Source organism: Malania oleifera, chromosome 3, assembly GCF_029873635.1.
Source record: "Malania oleifera isolate guangnan ecotype guangnan chromosome 3, ASM2987363v1, whole genome shotgun sequence".
Classification (NCBI taxonomy): Eukaryota; Viridiplantae; Streptophyta; class Magnoliopsida; order Santalales; family Ximeniaceae; genus Malania; species Malania oleifera.
In genome coordinates this window covers 20,168,460-20,186,022 of record NC_080419.1, presented here as the reverse complement: position 1 = coordinate 20,186,022, position 17,563 = coordinate 20,168,460, and the positions used below count along the sequence as shown (strand labels likewise).

Sequence of the window (17,563 nt, the reverse complement as noted above, 5' to 3'; positions counted from 1 at the left end):
CATTTGACATATGAATGTGTTTTTTTTTGGATAGAAAAAGAAGAAATTTTATTTAAGGGAAGAGAAAATGAAACAAGAAGCATAAGAAATCCTCCTTAGAAGAATGAAAACCAGAAAGTAAAACAGAAAAAACAACAAAACGGTGCTGCCCCCCTATCATGCTGAAAATCAGAGAAAGATAGCTCTTGAAAACAACCAGCTGTGAAAGCCCACAATGAAGTTGAAAACTATGTCCTGTCCTAGGTCATAAAGCAAGACACGCTCTTAAAATATGTGCATTCCTCGTCCAACCAAATGCCTCAAAGACTGCAAAGGATCCACACCTTCACAAAGCAGAACCATATCTACTCCTTCCAAAACCTTTAAACAAGATAGTTAACAAATCCTCCCATTGACTCCAAATAAACACAACTCTTTCCAAGATGCTCCAAATAATTTGTTTTTTTACTTTCCTAGAGAAAGAACAATGGGGTGACAGATTAGAGGCAGATCTGTACTTTCAAAACAAAAAGAACATACATCCGGGGATCAAGCCTTAAAAAAACTCGTACTCTGTGACAGATTGTTATTGCTAACTCTGTTAAGAACGACTTACCAAATAAAATCCTTAATCTTATTGGGCACCTTGGCCTTCCAAATAGTACAATGAAGCAGAAAAGGCCGTATTCAATGTTTTAAAAGGTAAATAAGACAAGATGTTTACATATGGGTTTGGAATGTTAATATCTTGACATCCCACACTGTTTTGAAAAGCAAATAAGAAGAGATGTTTACTCCTTGCAAGGTGGTCTAACTATTAAGGCATAAGTTCTGAACCTTTGATTGAAGCTTATTGACTAAAATGTAAATCTTTGATATTTTTTAATAAGTTTATATATATATATATATATATATATAAATTATAAATGAAAAAAGAGAAAAAATATGAATAAAAAAGAAATCTAGAAATAATACGTCTACTTTTAAACTTCTTAGAATTGTGTTGTTGATTGGAAATGCAGGGTTGCATAATACCAGTATTAGAAAGCTAAGACCCCTATGCTTTCCTTTGCATTTTTGTGTGAGATTTTTTTTTAACTATTAGAAAAAAAAAAGGTCCCTTCTAAAGTCACAGCCTTTATTTGGATTGCTCTCCTAGTTAGGGTCAGTACTAATGGCATTTTGCAGAGGAGAAGAACAAACAGAGCATTATCTCCAGAAATGGGTTTTTAGACAGAACTTATTTTTTCTTACATTGTTCCTCTTTTCTTGAGGTTGCAGATTCGTTTGCAGAATAGAGTGTTTTCCAACCTTCTCTGGAGAGGTTATTTTTTTTTTAATTCATTTTAAGGGTTTCCCAATGCTAATGAGAGGAGGAGGCTTTGAAAGTGCACTATTTTTGAGGTGATTTGATGTATTTGGTCACGGTGCTATGCTAAATTTTTGTAGAGCTGGATGGTTTTTCTAGCTTTGCGCTGGTGTTTAGAACATAGTTTCTTTAGGGGGCATTTGATTTGCAGCATCTTCCAAGATCCTGGGAGTGTGATTCCCATGGCATCTCATTCCCACATTTCCTAGGAATTTGATGTGGCGAGAATGTTTACATTTCTGGGAATGAAAGGATTCCCACAAAAAAAGGTCCCTTCTAAAGTCACAGCCTTTATTTGGATTGCTCTCCTAGTTAGGGTCAGTACTAATGGCATTTTGCAGAGGAGAAGAACAAACAGAGCATTATCTCCAGAAATGGGTTTTTAGACAACTTATTTTTTCTTACATTGTTCCTCTTTTCTTGAGGTTGCAGATTCGTTTGCAGAATAGAGTGTTTTCCAACCTTCTCTGGAGAGGTTATTTTTTTTTTAATTCATTTTAAGGGTTTCCCAATGCTAATGAGTGGAGGAGGCTTTGAAAGTGCACTATTTTTGAGGTGATTTGATGTATTTGGTTACGGTGCTATGCTAAATTTTTGTAGAGCTGGATGGTTTTTCTAGCTTTGCGCTGGTGTTTAGAATATAGTTTCTTTAGGGGGCATTTGATTTGCAGCATCTTCCAAGATCCTGGGAGTGTGATTCCCATGGCATCTCATTCCCACATTTCCTAGGAATTTGATGTGGCGAGAATGTTTACATTTCTGGGAATGAAAGGATTCCCACAAAACGTGGGCGTCCTATTCCCACCCTTTCTTATGGGTAAGTTTCATGGGAATCTCATTCTAATGAGATTTCTACTTTTTGGACCAAATTGCCCTTATTATTTTGGCAGGTTGGACAATGATGCCCCTATAATATATGATTATCACACTTATTATTTTAAATAAAAAACTATTATCAAAATGAAAGTAATATTGTTATTTTGTTGTAATAATTTAATACAATGGTTACAATATATTGCTCTCTATTGTTTTGGTTAATTGATTGTTTTAAGTGTTGAATTTTTCAAAATTATGATTGTGAAAAATTTTAGGACATGAATTTAATTAATTGTGGATTCTTAGTAGGTTTTGTGTTGAAAATATAATTATTCTTCATATATTTGTTACAAAAATGTCAGGGATTGAAATGCATGCCGGGATTCCCAATGTTGAACCAAGCATTGACATGCTTGTCCTATGTACATTCTTGGGAATTCTTACAATGCAACCCAAGCAAATATATTCCCATGAGGCAGGAATCTCATTCCCTGGATTGTGATTCCACGGGAATATTTTTGACACAGAGAACCAAATGCTCCCGTAGAGTAGATTCCTTGACCAGTTTGTTGGGGGAATTGCAAAGAGAAAAATGAGAGAGAAAAAAATTGATGCAGCATCAGTTCTGAGTGACAAAAAATGTTCTGAACCATGTAGAAAAAAAATATTGATGCAGGGAAAAAAAATTGATGCTGCATTTTCTGAGCAAAAAATGTGTTCTGAACCATGGAGAAAAATCAAGTGATATCATTGCTAGAAGGTTCTTCAAAAGACTGCCAACCAAATAAAAATGTTGCATATGTGTGCCCAAAACCAGTCAAACCATCACAAAGAAATGTAGCTTGCATCTGAACAATTTGGGTTAATGATGATATGTGCCTACAACTATGGGAACTTCTGAGAAGTAATGCGAAATGATCAGAATTTTTATGTTGAGAGACGGAGTTACAAGCTTGTTTGCATTTTAAGGAGCCTAAAGGTCAGAAAACATTATAGATGAGAGGAGCTGTACATGTGTAGGTTGTAGGTATGCATGTAAGTATCTGTTGAACTTTGTGTGTTCTGTTTCCTTCCCTTTGTATGTTGTCTATCTTTTTTAATATAAAATTTATGTTTCTTAAAGAAAAAAATAAATAAATCTTGAACTTTTAATTCAACTTAAAATGTTGTATTTAACTTTCAGGTCCCCATCCATGTTATGAATTGGTTAACAATAATATTGCAATTCCCTTGATGGCTATGCTGAGGGCGGGCCTCGGACCAACGGTAAGGCTGTTCCTTTGTGACTGGTTGGTTATGGGTTTGAGTCCTAAGGAAACAGCATTTCTGCATAAAAGCAGGGGTAAGGCTGCGTACACTGTGACAACCCACCCCCTACCTCACAAAGCGAGGAGTCTTGTGGCTTAGTGTCATGGGATGAATACTTCACACCTTGTCAAGGGCCGTGCCCCACTAGCTAAAACACTTGCCAAACTAGTCAGTCAAAGTATACTGTGGTTTACCTCAAGAATACATTTACAGCAATTGAATGAAAGGTAAGTAGAAGGCTAGAAGCAATAAGTAATTCATGTAAGTAAATGACAGGCACGCGGTAGACATTGAAGCAATGTAATTCATTAACACCTCTGTATGCAACTTGTGTTTAGCGAGGGAGGCAAGTAGGCTAAACATGTTTAACAAAAGCTAATGAATTTATGAGACTGATGAACACTGCCCCTCCCCTAAAGAGCTTTATATTCTATTTTAGCTTTGCCACTATGAAACATCATGTTTCAAACTGGCCAAGGACTCATACTCTCACTTTACACGGAGCTGTAAGCATACTCAAAGCATAATACCTGTACTACTATTTACATTATGGTAACCTATCCTATGGACACAAGATGAGCAGTCACAGGCAAGCATAATGCCCTAAACAAGCTTGGCTTGTAAGTGACACACGGGGACACTCTTTTTACTCGATGGCTATGCTGCTGCTGTTCATGGATAAACACTGTGACAGCTGGCGGTATACAATTATTGAATTTTGCTACTGCTTTATTATCTTGCATTTGTTCATTAGTACAATAATAATTCATATGAGTTGTATATAAAATCTTTGTTGGTCAAACATGACTCTGAAAATCATTCTCAGAAAAGGTTATGGTTAATAATGGTTCTTTTTTGTCAACTTTAAAACTTGTAAAGAAGATGTGTTTAAATTGTTGTTTCGTCATCCTCAATTTCATAAAATTCAAATCCAAGAAAAGTATCTGAAGTGAACATTTGAAGGATTAATTTTTGGGTGAATTGTTTGAATAGGAGCAGCTTCTCTAATGTGCTGACTATTCTTCAGGTTTTGAGAAGGTGTTGGTGTTAAAAAAAATAATTTCTTCAAGAGTGGTGTGGTGGGATTAGACTTGGGTCTGAGTCCCCTCTCCTGGTAGCTGTTTGCGCAGTTTTGAGCGGCCCTATTACCTATGTCCCTTTAGGGTGGTAATCCTACTACTGATTCATTTTGGGGCCTGGTTTTTGAGAGAATTGCTAGGAGGCTGGCTGGGTGGAAAGGAGCTTTTTTTTTTTTTGCTTTAGGGGGTCATATTACTCTCATTCATGATTGTCTCTCTTCCTCTACGCTGTATTATTTATCCCTTTTTAGAAATCTGGTTAGAGTTGCCTGTATATTAGAGAAGTTGATGAGGGATTTCCTGTGGTCGGGTGATGGTGAGTGGAAGAGAGATCATTTAGTTGGTTGGAACATTGTGTGTAGGTCTAAAAGGGAGGGAATCTTCTAGGTAATTTGGTGTCTAAAAACATCTCACTAGTGGGAAGTGGTTATGCCATTTTTCCTTATAACCTAACACTCTTTTGCGCTAGGTTAGTTGTAGTAAATTTGGTTGTTCGCAAAATGGATAGGATGCTTTTGCAGGGATTAATATCACCTATTCCAGTCCCTGGAAATTTGCGTCTCAAATCTATCAGTCTTTCTAACATCTGTTATATGGTGGGTAATGGGGAGAGAATCCGTTTCTGGAGGACATTTGGATTGGGAATGTGCCCTTGGCTATTGATTCCCCTCTATTGTTTCGTTTTTCTAATCTCCTCTTGCTGCCTTTCTCATTTCCAAAGGTGGGGGGGGGGGGGGGGGGGTTTTGTTTCCTATGGTTTTCACTTTGGGAGGTATCTAAATGGAAGAGAAACTAATGAGCTTGCTTCCTTGATCTTTTGCTGGACTCTTTTTGTGTCCAGGTGGGGAGTGATAAACGTGTTTGTAATTCCTCTGGGGATTTCTCATGCAAATATTTTTTCCTCTAATTTGATCTGCAGCCCTAATTCCAGATCCTTTGGCCTCTATTCTAGCATGGAAATCTAAAGTTCCTGCAAATATCAAGGCCTTCTCCTGGGCTGTCATTCTTGAGAGAATCTTCAGAAGCGAAGACCCGACAAAGCCCTATGTTCTCATAGTTGTGTTCTCTCCTACAGGAATGAGGAAACCTGCTGTGACTTGTTTCTATGCTGTCACTTAGGAATAATTTAATTGGAATATTTGGAGAAAATTGGGGTTGCCTGGTTTCTTTGAATCGTTTTTGTGCCACTATGTTTGTCAGTTTTGAGTAGAAAGTTCTTTGGAGGTGTACTGTTCTGGGTATTATTTGGAGCATCCTGTGGGAAGAAATGCCAGAATTTTAAAGCGGTTGCCAGTTGCCACTTTAGATAAGATCTTTGAAGCGGAGTGGTTTTCTTTTCTTCTCTTTGGTCTTCGACTAATGGACTCTTCCTGCATGTTTCTTTGGTAGACATGCAGCTGGATTTGCTGGTTCTGTTATTTTGAATTGCTGTGTTGCTACCTCTATATTTACTTTTAGTTAGTTGCTTCCCCATTGCCAAGGGAGGATATCTGGTCCTCACCGTTTTTTCTTTTTTCCTTTTATGTTTTCTTGATTGTATTTTTTCTCTCCTTTATTAATATAATTATTTTGTTTATAAAAAAAAAAGAAAAAAAACACAATAAACCAGCCTCATATTTCCTTCCTGATTTCAAAAGGCCCAATCAAATTTACGAATTTCATCATATCAATATTTTCTCCTTTTAAAAACACATTCAAATTTACAAATAACAATATATCAGTTTCTTTGAGCTTCATGTTCGGAATCAAGTGGAAAAAAGTGGTGGGAGAGAAGGTGGCGAAGAGGAGAAATGATGAAGAAGAGGACAGTAGGTACAAATAAGAATATATCAATCTGTCTGAGCTTCCTGGAATCAAGGAAAAAATGGTAACCATAGAATTGATGATGAAGAGGAGAAAAGATGATGAAGAAGAATAGATGTGATTCTGTGGGAGGACTCAACGGAATGATATCATAGATAATGGCCTTGTGTGGTGGTGATGAGACGTTGCAACAGATGTGTTATGAGAGATAAGGTTTGGGGGATGAGGAGTGATGTGTCGTGAGAAATGCGGAGAACTGTGGGATTTGCGTTCTTTTTGGGGTAGGAATTTCCAAAAATAGTCTCTGAATGAACCTCTTACCAAATCGGCATTGGGGTTCCCTGAATTTTAGATGATTAAGAGTTCAGTCTCTCTTTAGAGGCTGTTAAGGGAAAACCAAGGGGGCCTGATGTTTACTTGAACGATTCTTGAAATTTCTTTGATTACTGAGACCCCTTTATCCTTTTGTTTGTATGTTTAGTGTTATGCTATGATTTGATAAGTGTTATCTTTCTTCTTCTTATTCTGTTCATTTGGACCTTTTTGACTGCTCTTTGGAAAATCTTGCACTGTGTTTGAACTTGCCACCATTTTGGTGTTTCTGTTGACAGGGTGTTGGACACCACAGTATTGAAATGGGCATGTTGATGAATGGAGCTCCTAGAGATACAGGAAAATCTCCACTTCCCCAGGGTTCTGCCTCTTCAGACATGCCTTTCAAGGAGCAGCATTTGAAGCAGCTCAGGGCCCAGTGCTTGGTATTTTTAGCATTCAGGTGTGTAGCACTTCTTAACATCCTCCTTTTGGTTTTTGATTATGCAATTGTGTCCTGCAACTCTTTTGTTTGGTTTACATTTTTTGGCTGGTGGTTTTCTGCATGCAGAAATGGTTTGATGCCAAAGAAACTGCATCTTGAAATTGCCCTTGGAAATATCTTTCCTAAAGAAGGTACTAATATAGATTTTTTATCTTATGGGAGTATTTGTTTATTTAAGAGGAAAATAACAATAGCATTACAGACGTACCTCGAAAAGAGCTGATTGACCATAAAGGAAAAGAGCAGTCTTTGAATGAACCAAATAGCATTCCTGAAGTCATTGCATCAGTTGGAAGATTAAATAATGCAAAGGACTCTGAAAGAATCCCTCCGAGTTTGTCATCTGCTGGAAGTGTTCGAGAGATAGAGTCCTTGTCAAAAGAAACTGGGAACCCAAAAATGGTTGAGGGCAAAACTGCCCCACCTTCTGACCAATCTGCTGTTGCAGAAGAAAGACAAAATGTTTCCGCTACAAGAAGACCGGAGACTGAAATGCAAGCCCAGGAAGCAGTTGAATCACCTGCATTTCCAACTGCAATGGCACCACCTGAATCTTCAAGTCTAAGGGGTTTAGCTGTTAGTAATCATGTGGATAATATGGGGAATGCCCGTCTGCATGGTGGAAGAATTAATCAAGCCCCTCCTTTAATGAATCTAAATAAGCAGATGATTAGCTGGACTGGAATTGGCAGTCATAGTGACTCTTCTAGGCGATCACTGCCAGCCTTATCTGTTCAGCAGGAACCAACACCAGAGAGAAATGTTTCAAGTCAGTTTCAAAGCCCTGGTGATTTTTATGTTCAGGTATATCAACATGCTGATAGTCGCATGTCTACTTTTTCAGTGGGAGAGCATTGGAAGCCTGTATCAGGACTGGACAGTGAACATCACGCAGTAATTCCAGTGAAGGATGCTAATAATTTGATCAAACACGTGTCTCCAGGTGAGAATTATACTTCTGGGGCAAACTATCTGATTGAGTTTCATGATTAATAATGTTTTTGTTTTGTTCTGTTTTGTTTTTTGTTTTTTCTTTTTCTTAAATGCTTACACGGCTTTTCATGGTTGTAATCCAGATGATTTGAAGGTTTCTAATCCTCAAACAAGATGCATTTCAGAGGGATCCAAAATGGTGCCTGTTGACGACACACAAAAAAATGGGCATTCATTTACATTGCAAGACAGATATACTGAGCAGGAAGAGGAAGATAAGTCAGATTCCACTGAGTTGCCGCCCTCACCAAAGTATACAACATCAGAGAAGTGGATTATGGATCAGCAGAAAAGGAAGCTTATTGTTGACCAAAGCTGGATGCTAAAGCAGCGAAAAACAGAGGAAAGAATAGCATCCTGTTTTAACAAGCTGAAGGTTGGTTGTGAAAAGCTTCAAGTTTGTAACTAATATTCAGTTACCAACTTACTGTTACTGTTATTTTCATCAAATTAATTATGTGCACCTGTTAATTATTTCTTTCCTGTTTCTTTTTCTTAAGGGTGGTAGCTTTGGTTGGCCTTGGGGACTGCAATTTGATGCTTTTTTACTTTGGCCTCTGAAATTAGATGGATTGATCTCATCTTTGTTAAAATTGATTATGGGACAGCAAATGCACGTGAAGTCCATGAACTTAAGTGAAACTGACTAATGTCTGTATGAAAATTAGATATAACGAAATGGAGAGGGTTTCTTCCATTTTGCTGCTCCAAAGTCATTTTTAATGGGTCTCTCAAGTCTCAACTGAGATATCAAACACACTGAGGAGTAAGCAATAAAAAAATATTTTTTCTTTTTTGCAGTGTTGGTGTTTTGTTGGAATGGAGGATGCCTTGTTCAGTTGTTCTCTATGTTGCGCTTTTCTTTTCTTTTATAAAATTCTTTGTTTATAAAAAAAATGACACATCTTAGGTTGCTTTTTTTTTTTTCCTTAAAGTAATTTTATTTTCTAGTTAAATCAGAGAAAGATGTCTCTGTTAAGTTGGAAGTTTGAAAATGCATGGTTAATAATTTCTTTTATAATATTACACTTAATTCTTTGTGAGTTTTCAGTCTCATATCTAAAGGGGACAAATTTAAAGAATTTTGGAGGACGATCTTAAGGCTATACTCAGGCAGCGGTTTTCATGGGTTGGGTAGGGTTGGTTTATACAAAACCACCCAACTGACCAGGTTTTTTTTGGGAAACTCAAAACTGGGCCTACTTGCTCAACCTCTAAAGGTGTGCCTGGTGGGGCTAGATTGAATGGATAGGTCATTTAACTGGTGGTTTGGTTGGTTATCTGACTTAAAAAAAAATCATGAATATAATCTTAATAAATACCAACAAACAGATAAAGTATTTAATAGGTCCAAAAAATCATGAATATAATCTTAATAAATACCAACAAACAGATAAAGTATTTAATAGGTCCAAGCAAACAAATATGAAATTTCAAATCTAATGGGGAGAAACACATTGTAGGGCAAGCAACCATAGGTCCAGCCAAACAAACCATTAAATAAAAGTAATATCTGATCGAAGATGATGATGCATGTGCACACAAACACTCAGAGGGAGTGTTCATTGTGGAGATTTCGACCAACCTGGAGGCCTTACGTATCATTCCAGAAAAGATCCAAATTTTGATATGACGATCCATATTTTGATTTAACTTTGTGATTTGATTTTTATTTTATTTCTTATTAATTGTGATTTGATTTTGGCATTAAATGTGGAACATTATGAAAGCTCGTATTTATAATTTAGGAAAGTAATTTCTTATATTTAGTCAGTTGTAGGCATTTGGAGGAGGCTGGTTAACGGAATGAACTTGGGTTTGTATTTAGGGTTTGTACCCAGAGTGTGTGTGTTTCTATAGTGTGCTGTGCTGCATCAACTTGGTGTCAGTCTACTGCCATCATCATCCTACTACCATTCGCCTCCCCTCAACGACAGTGGCCTTGCTGTCTGTTGCGTCTCCACCAGACATAGTGAAGTTCACCACCACCATAGGACCCTCAAACAAGTAGAGTTATCTCCTGTCTGTCTTCATTGTAGAATGCAGATGCACCACCTCATTTTCGATGCAACCAGTGGAACTCGTCAGTCCTCTTCATTGTCCACCCTGCGATGACCTCCATTATCCTGATCTGCTGAGGGATCCTCAAGCAGTGCAGCCTACATTTGTGTGCTTCATGAGCTCTGGCTTCATAATCACTTTTATGCTGTCAGCGAACAGTTTCAAGCCCTGCTGCCAGTGATAGTCCATCCACTTGCAGTAGCTGACTGTGAGAAAGCCTTTCCATGTCCTTTAATCTCAAGATGCTCACACAAAATACTTGGGGTATTTTGACCTGGTCTGACCCCATCTTGGTTACCTGAGTTTCTCTTTCCTTTGTTAGGTCAATCCATCCCATTTAAAGTGCCCATATGTTTATTGATCCCCTTTCTATAGTTTTATGTAACCTAACCCACTGTGAGTGTAAGCTGGACCCAATTCAAGCGTACATGCTAAATGATGGCAACCAAGGACCAGTTCAAGCTTGCGCAATGAGATGGCTGATTTGAAAGATTGGTGAGAGCGCACCCATGACATCCTGCAGGAAGCTCATGCAGGGGCTTAACAAAACATCAGGACTTCGCTGATCTTCATAGAGACATCAAGGGCCTGAACAGTCAATTGGCCAATGGTTGGCTTGCCTAGTGGTTTATGATACTCGTACCAATGGCTCGGTTGCTTTCACATGGGCGAACACCAAAACAACATGTGGGTTACTTTTTAGGAAGACAGAAAAGCTGTGAAACACCAAAGAAAAACAGAAGAAACTACACAAGTAACCATTACAAAAGCACTGCCCTCCAGTCTCTTATGAGGTTGGGCGAACTCCTGAATCACATGTGGGTAATTTTCATCATCATACTCTACACCTGGAGCACAGAATCAAGGTCACACTTACCGGTTTTGGGCTGGACAATTAGAAAATGACTTTTATTGCTGGGGTGTTTGGGTTGAGGATAAAGTCAACCTCGTCCTGGCCTGTTTAAAGGGTTATGCCACCACTTGGTGGGGTAATATTGAGTCATAGTGCTAAAATAGAGTAGAAGATCCCGTAACTGGGTGGATCTGGATGGAGGTGCTGATTCAGAAATTCACACCAATCAACTATGCCTGGCAAACCTGCTCCAGGTCTTGTTCATTGACTCAAACATGGCAAGGAAGTTGACACATACCCCCAGGAATATGCAGGGCCGGCTCTTGATAATATGGGGCCCTAGGCGAATAATTTATTCAAGGACCCTTAATATTTTGTTTAATTTTTATTTTTATTTAAAATTAATTTTTCTAACTTTTTGAGATGCAAAATCACTAATTAAAATTTTATATTCAGGATTTTCAAGTATTAGCTAGTAGTTGGTTATTTAATTTTTGTCCAAATAACTTACAACAAAAACAAAATACTCTATCTAAATCTTTAGAATATATAAGTCATTTTCTATCATGTTTCTCTCCATTTGATAATTTTTGAATATAATATATATTTGAAAAATGTCTTGCATTTTCATCTTTTGGAAAAATTAAATCATTATCCCTAATAGGACCTTTTTCAACTAGTAAATTTCGCAATTTGGTATCTATATTTTCCCAATATTTTGGATCATAAATATTATCATCATTATTTATTTATTTTTTCTTCTATATTGTTAAAATGTCTTTCAAAAGAAATATCATTAGTGAACATTTCCTGTATATCAATGTTATCTTTATCACTATTATTATTATTATTATTATTATTATTATTATTATTATTTTATTAGATTCTAATTCCATCTCTGGAATTGATTGCTCTTTTTTTTTGGAGGATTTTCATCTTACTCATTTATATTTTGCTTAGAATTAAAAATAAATTTATCAAGAGCTCCCTTTTGAGATGACACTAATTTTTTTTTTTTCTTCGTTTTTCATATCCGGAGTCATATTTTCTCGTTGTCATAATTAAATTTCAAAATTAACACTAACTATAAATTGATAAATTATGTAAACAAATAAAAATAAATTTAATAAATCTATAAAAATAGTAGATTGAAATAATATAACCTGATTATTATTATTATTGCAAATCGATCGGCGAGCAAGACTTTAGAGATATCGGATTCTTGCCAGATACAACGCTATAATCTCAAAGCTTCCAAAATCTAAGAAAAAATAGAAAAAAAAAAAAAAAGTTCAGAGTGAAAATAATAGAAAAATAATATACAAACATTAAAATAAAAATTAGAGTTGATGAAAATTACATAGAATCGGAGGCCCGAAGATGATGAACACAATAGTTGGAGCAAAAATCATAGAAAAACCAAGAGATGAGAGTGTGAGAGATGAAAAAAAAATTTTAGAGAGACTAAGAGAGAGAGATGAGAGTAATAGATAATTTGAAATACAATAAAGTTGTTAGTTGAGAAATATAAGACTTGAAAAAAAAGAATTAAATTGTATTTATTTTATATTTTAAAATATAATTTTATTATTTATTAATTAGTTGGGAAGTCAATTATGGAAATAGAGCATAATAAATAATATTAATATTATTTAATTAAAAAAAATTTTGGAACTCAAAAATAATATTATTATATTAAAAAAATTAGGGGGCCCCAAAAATTTGGGGGCCCTAGGCGCCTGCCTCAATTGCCTAAAGGCAGGGCCGCCCCTGGGAATATGTCAGTTTGATGAGAGTGAGCCTGGCTAAGTCACCATATATATACGAGGGTTATGGTATGGCATCTGAAAATAAAGCTCAACGGCCCATGCTTCGAATCTGATAATCATGCTGCGCCATATGCCAAGGAAGTAGTAAAGGAATTCACGTTTATGAAATACTATTAGAAAAAGTGGTCGGATCATGGGGAGTTGAAAGCTGCAGCCATCTCGAGTCTCCCAAAGCTTATGGAAGCCTGCTGAGCTGAAAAGCCCTGGATAGAATGATGCGAATGTGGGGAGAAGGCTCATGTATCTTAGTGGTGCCCTAAAATAAATCCTTACATACAGTGAAAGGGAAGACCAAGCCAAGGGAGACCAATTACATCAATGAACTTTTGGAACATACTAGCAGTGAGGAAGAGGGTTTTGATATCGAACAACACCCTCAAGTGCATGTTTGCATGGTTCTTTGCTGAGGAGTGACAAAGCTGGAACCAAGATCATCTACAAAAGGGAACAAGCTTTTTAGGCATGCAGGAGTTGTCAAGCATGAGGGAGGTCAATAGTTAGTAAGCATGGTTGTCGACATTGGTGCAGATATTAAGTTAACTGTAAGCATTGTTGGGATTGCAAGTTTTCAAGATGTGCATAGTGCAGGTGATGCAGAGGCGGCATCAAGGATCTGTAGCCATGGGAGAGAAGAAGAAATTGAAGGGAGATAAGAAGCGGAAGTGAGGTGAGAGGAGATACAAGGGGGAATTACACGTTCAATTAAATTCAAATTTATCAACAACTGCCTATAGCATTGGCTTCACACACTGTTATAATAAATCCTTTTCACATGAAATTACACATATACCCCTAAACCTACATACGTTACAAACATAACCTTATAATGCACAAATATTACAAACAAGCCCCTAGATAGACATAATCTTAAAAATAAACACACAATTAGCGACAAACTAAACCCAACAACCCCTTGACTTAATTCTTCTTAATTATTCTTCAACAAGGATCTTCCCAAGGTCTTGCTTCTTGTTCTCCATCTTCTAGTTTTCAAGCTGGTTTATATCTCGTGCAGTCATTGTTGGGATTATATGATTAATAATATTTTCAGCATAAAAACCTACTAATGATTAATTCGTGTCCAAAAAATTTCAACCATCATAAACTGAAAAAAGAAAAAATATCACTTAATAATCCAAGTAATCAAAATAATTGGGGGTAATATGGTCCCAAAATTTCAACCATTATATTATGCTATATTATTTTGACTTATAATAACGCTACTTCCATTTTTTTTATTGATTTTATAATAATTTATTATTTTAAATAAAATAATAGGATATGCATGGTTTTAAATCGCGGTAGCGGGTAGTGTAACGTAACGGTAACGGGTGTAAAGGGAAGCGGGAGTAGCGGATGTTACGCAACGGGAAGTGGGTGTAATGACTGTGAATTTTTTTGAAGCACGCACAACCTTGTGCTTATTAGCGTACTTGCATGTTTTAAGCTTTTAGTCCCTCTTAGAAGGAGTTTTAGTATATTTTGGATCCTTTAGTTCGAGCAACTAAGTTATTTGGTAAGGGCAACAAGTTTACATTTGTTTTAAACCACCATTGTAGAAAGATTACGTGTGTGTGCGTATTTATACTTCTCATTGTTCTTAGCTATGATAAATTCTTATGTGTGCTAAATTAATTAATAAAACAAAATACATTATACACTCCATTAATCTATTAGACACATAAGACATACGGATAATACAAATATAAAATAGTTAGAAAATAGAGAAGGTTGAAGTTGAAAAATATAGAACTTAGATATGACATTACTAATATTGTCAAAATAAAATATTTTCCTAACAAGTTACTATTTTCAAATTGTTAATTAATCTGTTATGAGCATTTAAAGAAATAGTAAATTTTGTATCAATGGTATCCTCATTATAATCTTTTCCCCCCTTTGCTATATGGTATATTGAGAATGATTTATGAAAGATAGGGAAAAAGTGAGAAGAAAACATAAAAAACTAAATAATTTTTTTGGTGTAACAGTTTTATAGCGGTTACGTAACGGCCGTAGCAGCCTTTACGTAAAGGTAGCGGTCTGTAACGGCCGCTACAACTGTGTTTTTTCTTCCCACCAATTTCGTGGTGTGTAATGGTATCAGTAACCCAAAAAACCGTTGTGTAACGATGTTACGTAACATTTGTGGCCGTTAGTTAAACCATGAGGATATGATAATACTAAATTATGGGGGCATTAGTGTCTTATTGTACAAAATAAGGAGGGCAATTTGGTCCCAAAAAATATGATTCCCATGGGAATGGATTCCATGGAACTTATCCATGGTGGAGGATTGGTATGGGATATCCCTTGTTTTGTGGGAATCTTTCCTTCCTAGGGAATGTGAGATTACTTCCGCATCAGATTCTAGCACCAAAACAAGTATAGGAATGGTATCCCATGGATATCACATTCCTAGGAATGTTGCAAACCAAACACCCTCTTAGCGTCAAAGTTGGTTTGAACCATGATGAGCTACAATCTCAATTTTTTGTCCTACATCCTTGCTGGGTATTAAGATGTGGGGCCGTCTTGGAGTCACTCCTGTTCAAAGTCCCCCTTCTATTTCCATGATGGAAGAGAATGATGGTGCGAGAGAATGTTCATCATGGAGACTTGTGCCATCATTCAAAGCAAAATTTGGATCTTTTCTTGAATGATACATAAGGCCTTTGGGTTGGTCCAAGTCTCTACAAAGAATGCTCCCTCTTGCCATCGTTCTCCACCAAGGAATTTTCATTTTTTCAAGAATCTCAATGGCTTGTTGAAGGGAAAAGGCCTTAGAAGGCAATCAATCTAGATATTATCAGTTGAGATTCTCATGAAACAAGTGAGCATCTTTCTTACTGGCTAAGTAGCTTTGGGGGAATCTTTTTTCTGTTTTTTGGGCTATGGCTTTGTGACGTATAGTTGAGGACTGGAGGCGTTCCTGGTGGTGAGATTTTGTGGTTTTGGGAGGAGTATGAAAGGAATGGTGTTATGGAATTGTGCTGTGTTTGCCCTTTGTTGGATTTTGTGAACTGAGAGGAGCACTAGAATCTTTCATGAAAAATCAGCTTCTCCCCATTTATCGTGAGATAGAGTTGTTTTTTTCGCTTTTCTTTGGCCACTCTTTGGGTTTCTTTTAAGGAAATTGTTTGTTTTATCTCCATCGGGATTATAAGGGTGCTTTAATGCAACTATTTGTTTGGTTTCGTTAGGAAGATGTTTTATCCTCACTGTATGTAATTCCTTCTCTATTCTAATAATGATATATTTTTTTTTCTATCATTTAAAAAAAAAAAAAAATTCAGTGGCTATTATAGAGCCACCATGCCAGCCATTGGACTAAAATATTTTCTATCCTCTCACTTTCCCTGCTATTGACTATCATACTAAGTTCGTAGCCTTACCAAAATATAATTGTTTTAGTTATTACTCGTAGAGACCCGTACAAGGCATGGGATAATATTAATTTTTATTATAATATTTTAAAATTATTAGTATAACTAGTAATGTAATTATCTTTTAGCATAATAAATTTTTTCTTTGTTGAATTTGGGTAATTGCATAGTTGAATAGTTAGTCAAGTGACTCTCTAGTGTTTAAGGAGCTCCTCTATAAGTCTAGTCTTGACATCTTATTCCTTTAGGAAACTAAGCTGAAGGACGTTGGTCCCTTTCGGATCAGAAGTCTTAAGGACATTTGAAATAATGGGGTATGCCTTCCTGCATCAAGGGTGTTTGGGGGGGGTCAGATTATTGTGTGGGATTCTAGAGTTGCATCCTTTGAGGAAGTCCTCATGGGTTCCTTTACCCTGCCTGTTCTACTTGATATTAGAGGTGTAGGGGAGTCGTGGTTTCCCTTAGTGTATGGGCTGAATGTTGTTTCTTTGAGGAGTTGGGGGACATTTTTGGTTTTTGTAGCCCTCATTGGGTGTTGATTTGGGGGAGGGGGGGTGGGGTTTCAATGTGGTTCGTAGTTCTAGAGCAATCCTATGGAGCACTCGGACCTCTTCCAACATGAGGATATTTTACTGTTTTATTTTCCTGGAGGGGAGGGGGGGGGGGGGGTGGGTGGGTGGGTGTGGGCTTAGAGATGTCCTAGTGATAATGGTTGTTTTACTTGGGGGCTTTTGGGGATAGAAGGGCTAGTTCTTTTATTTACAGATTTTTGTTCACTAATGGATGGGAGGATGCGTTTTTCGCATCTCGTTCAGCAAATCCTCCCTAGAACCACCTCAGATCACTATCCTCTTCTTTTAGAATCCAACCATATTTAGTGGGCCTCACGCCTTTTCATTTTGAGAACATGTGGTTAACCCATCCTTTATTTTGGTAGAACATGAGAAGGTGGAGGGCCACCTCAGATCACTATCCTCTTCTTTTAGAATCCAACCATATTTAGTGGGCCTCACGCCTTTTCGTTTTGAGAACATGTGGTTAACCCATCCTTTATTTTGGTAGAACATGAGAAGGTGGAGGGTTTCAAATTCATGAAGAAGATAAAACCCTTGAAATCCAAGCTGAAAGTTTGGAGTACAAAGACTTTTGGGAATGTCACAACGGCAAAAAATATGATTCTCTTCGAGATTGCTGCTTTATGTATAGGCTAGATGATTGTGGACTTCTTAAAGAAGAAGGTATGTGTAGGAAGGTCAATCTTAGCAATGAG

The 17,563-nt window shown here is 36.8% G+C and overlaps 1 protein-coding gene across 2 annotated transcripts in view; it reads left to right on the top strand.

Moving 5' to 3' along the window:
* The window catches only part of LOC131150635 (bifunctional 3-dehydroquinate dehydratase/shikimate dehydrogenase, chloroplastic-like), a 98,220-nt gene that overhangs the window by 16,398 nt on the left and 64,259 nt on the right, over positions 1–17,563 (top strand). For both annotated transcript variants that reach the window (XM_058101483.1, XM_058101482.1), the window contains exons 7-11: positions 6,966–7,129; positions 7,238–7,302; positions 7,374–7,940; positions 8,016–8,114; positions 8,248–8,540. In XM_058101483.1, the coding sequence (XP_057957466.1) occupies positions 6,966–7,129; positions 7,238–7,302; positions 7,374–7,940; positions 8,016–8,114; positions 8,248–8,540 (1,188 nt within the window). The remainder of the gene's footprint in view (positions 1–6,965; positions 7,130–7,237; positions 7,303–7,373; positions 7,941–8,015; positions 8,115–8,247; positions 8,541–17,563) is intronic.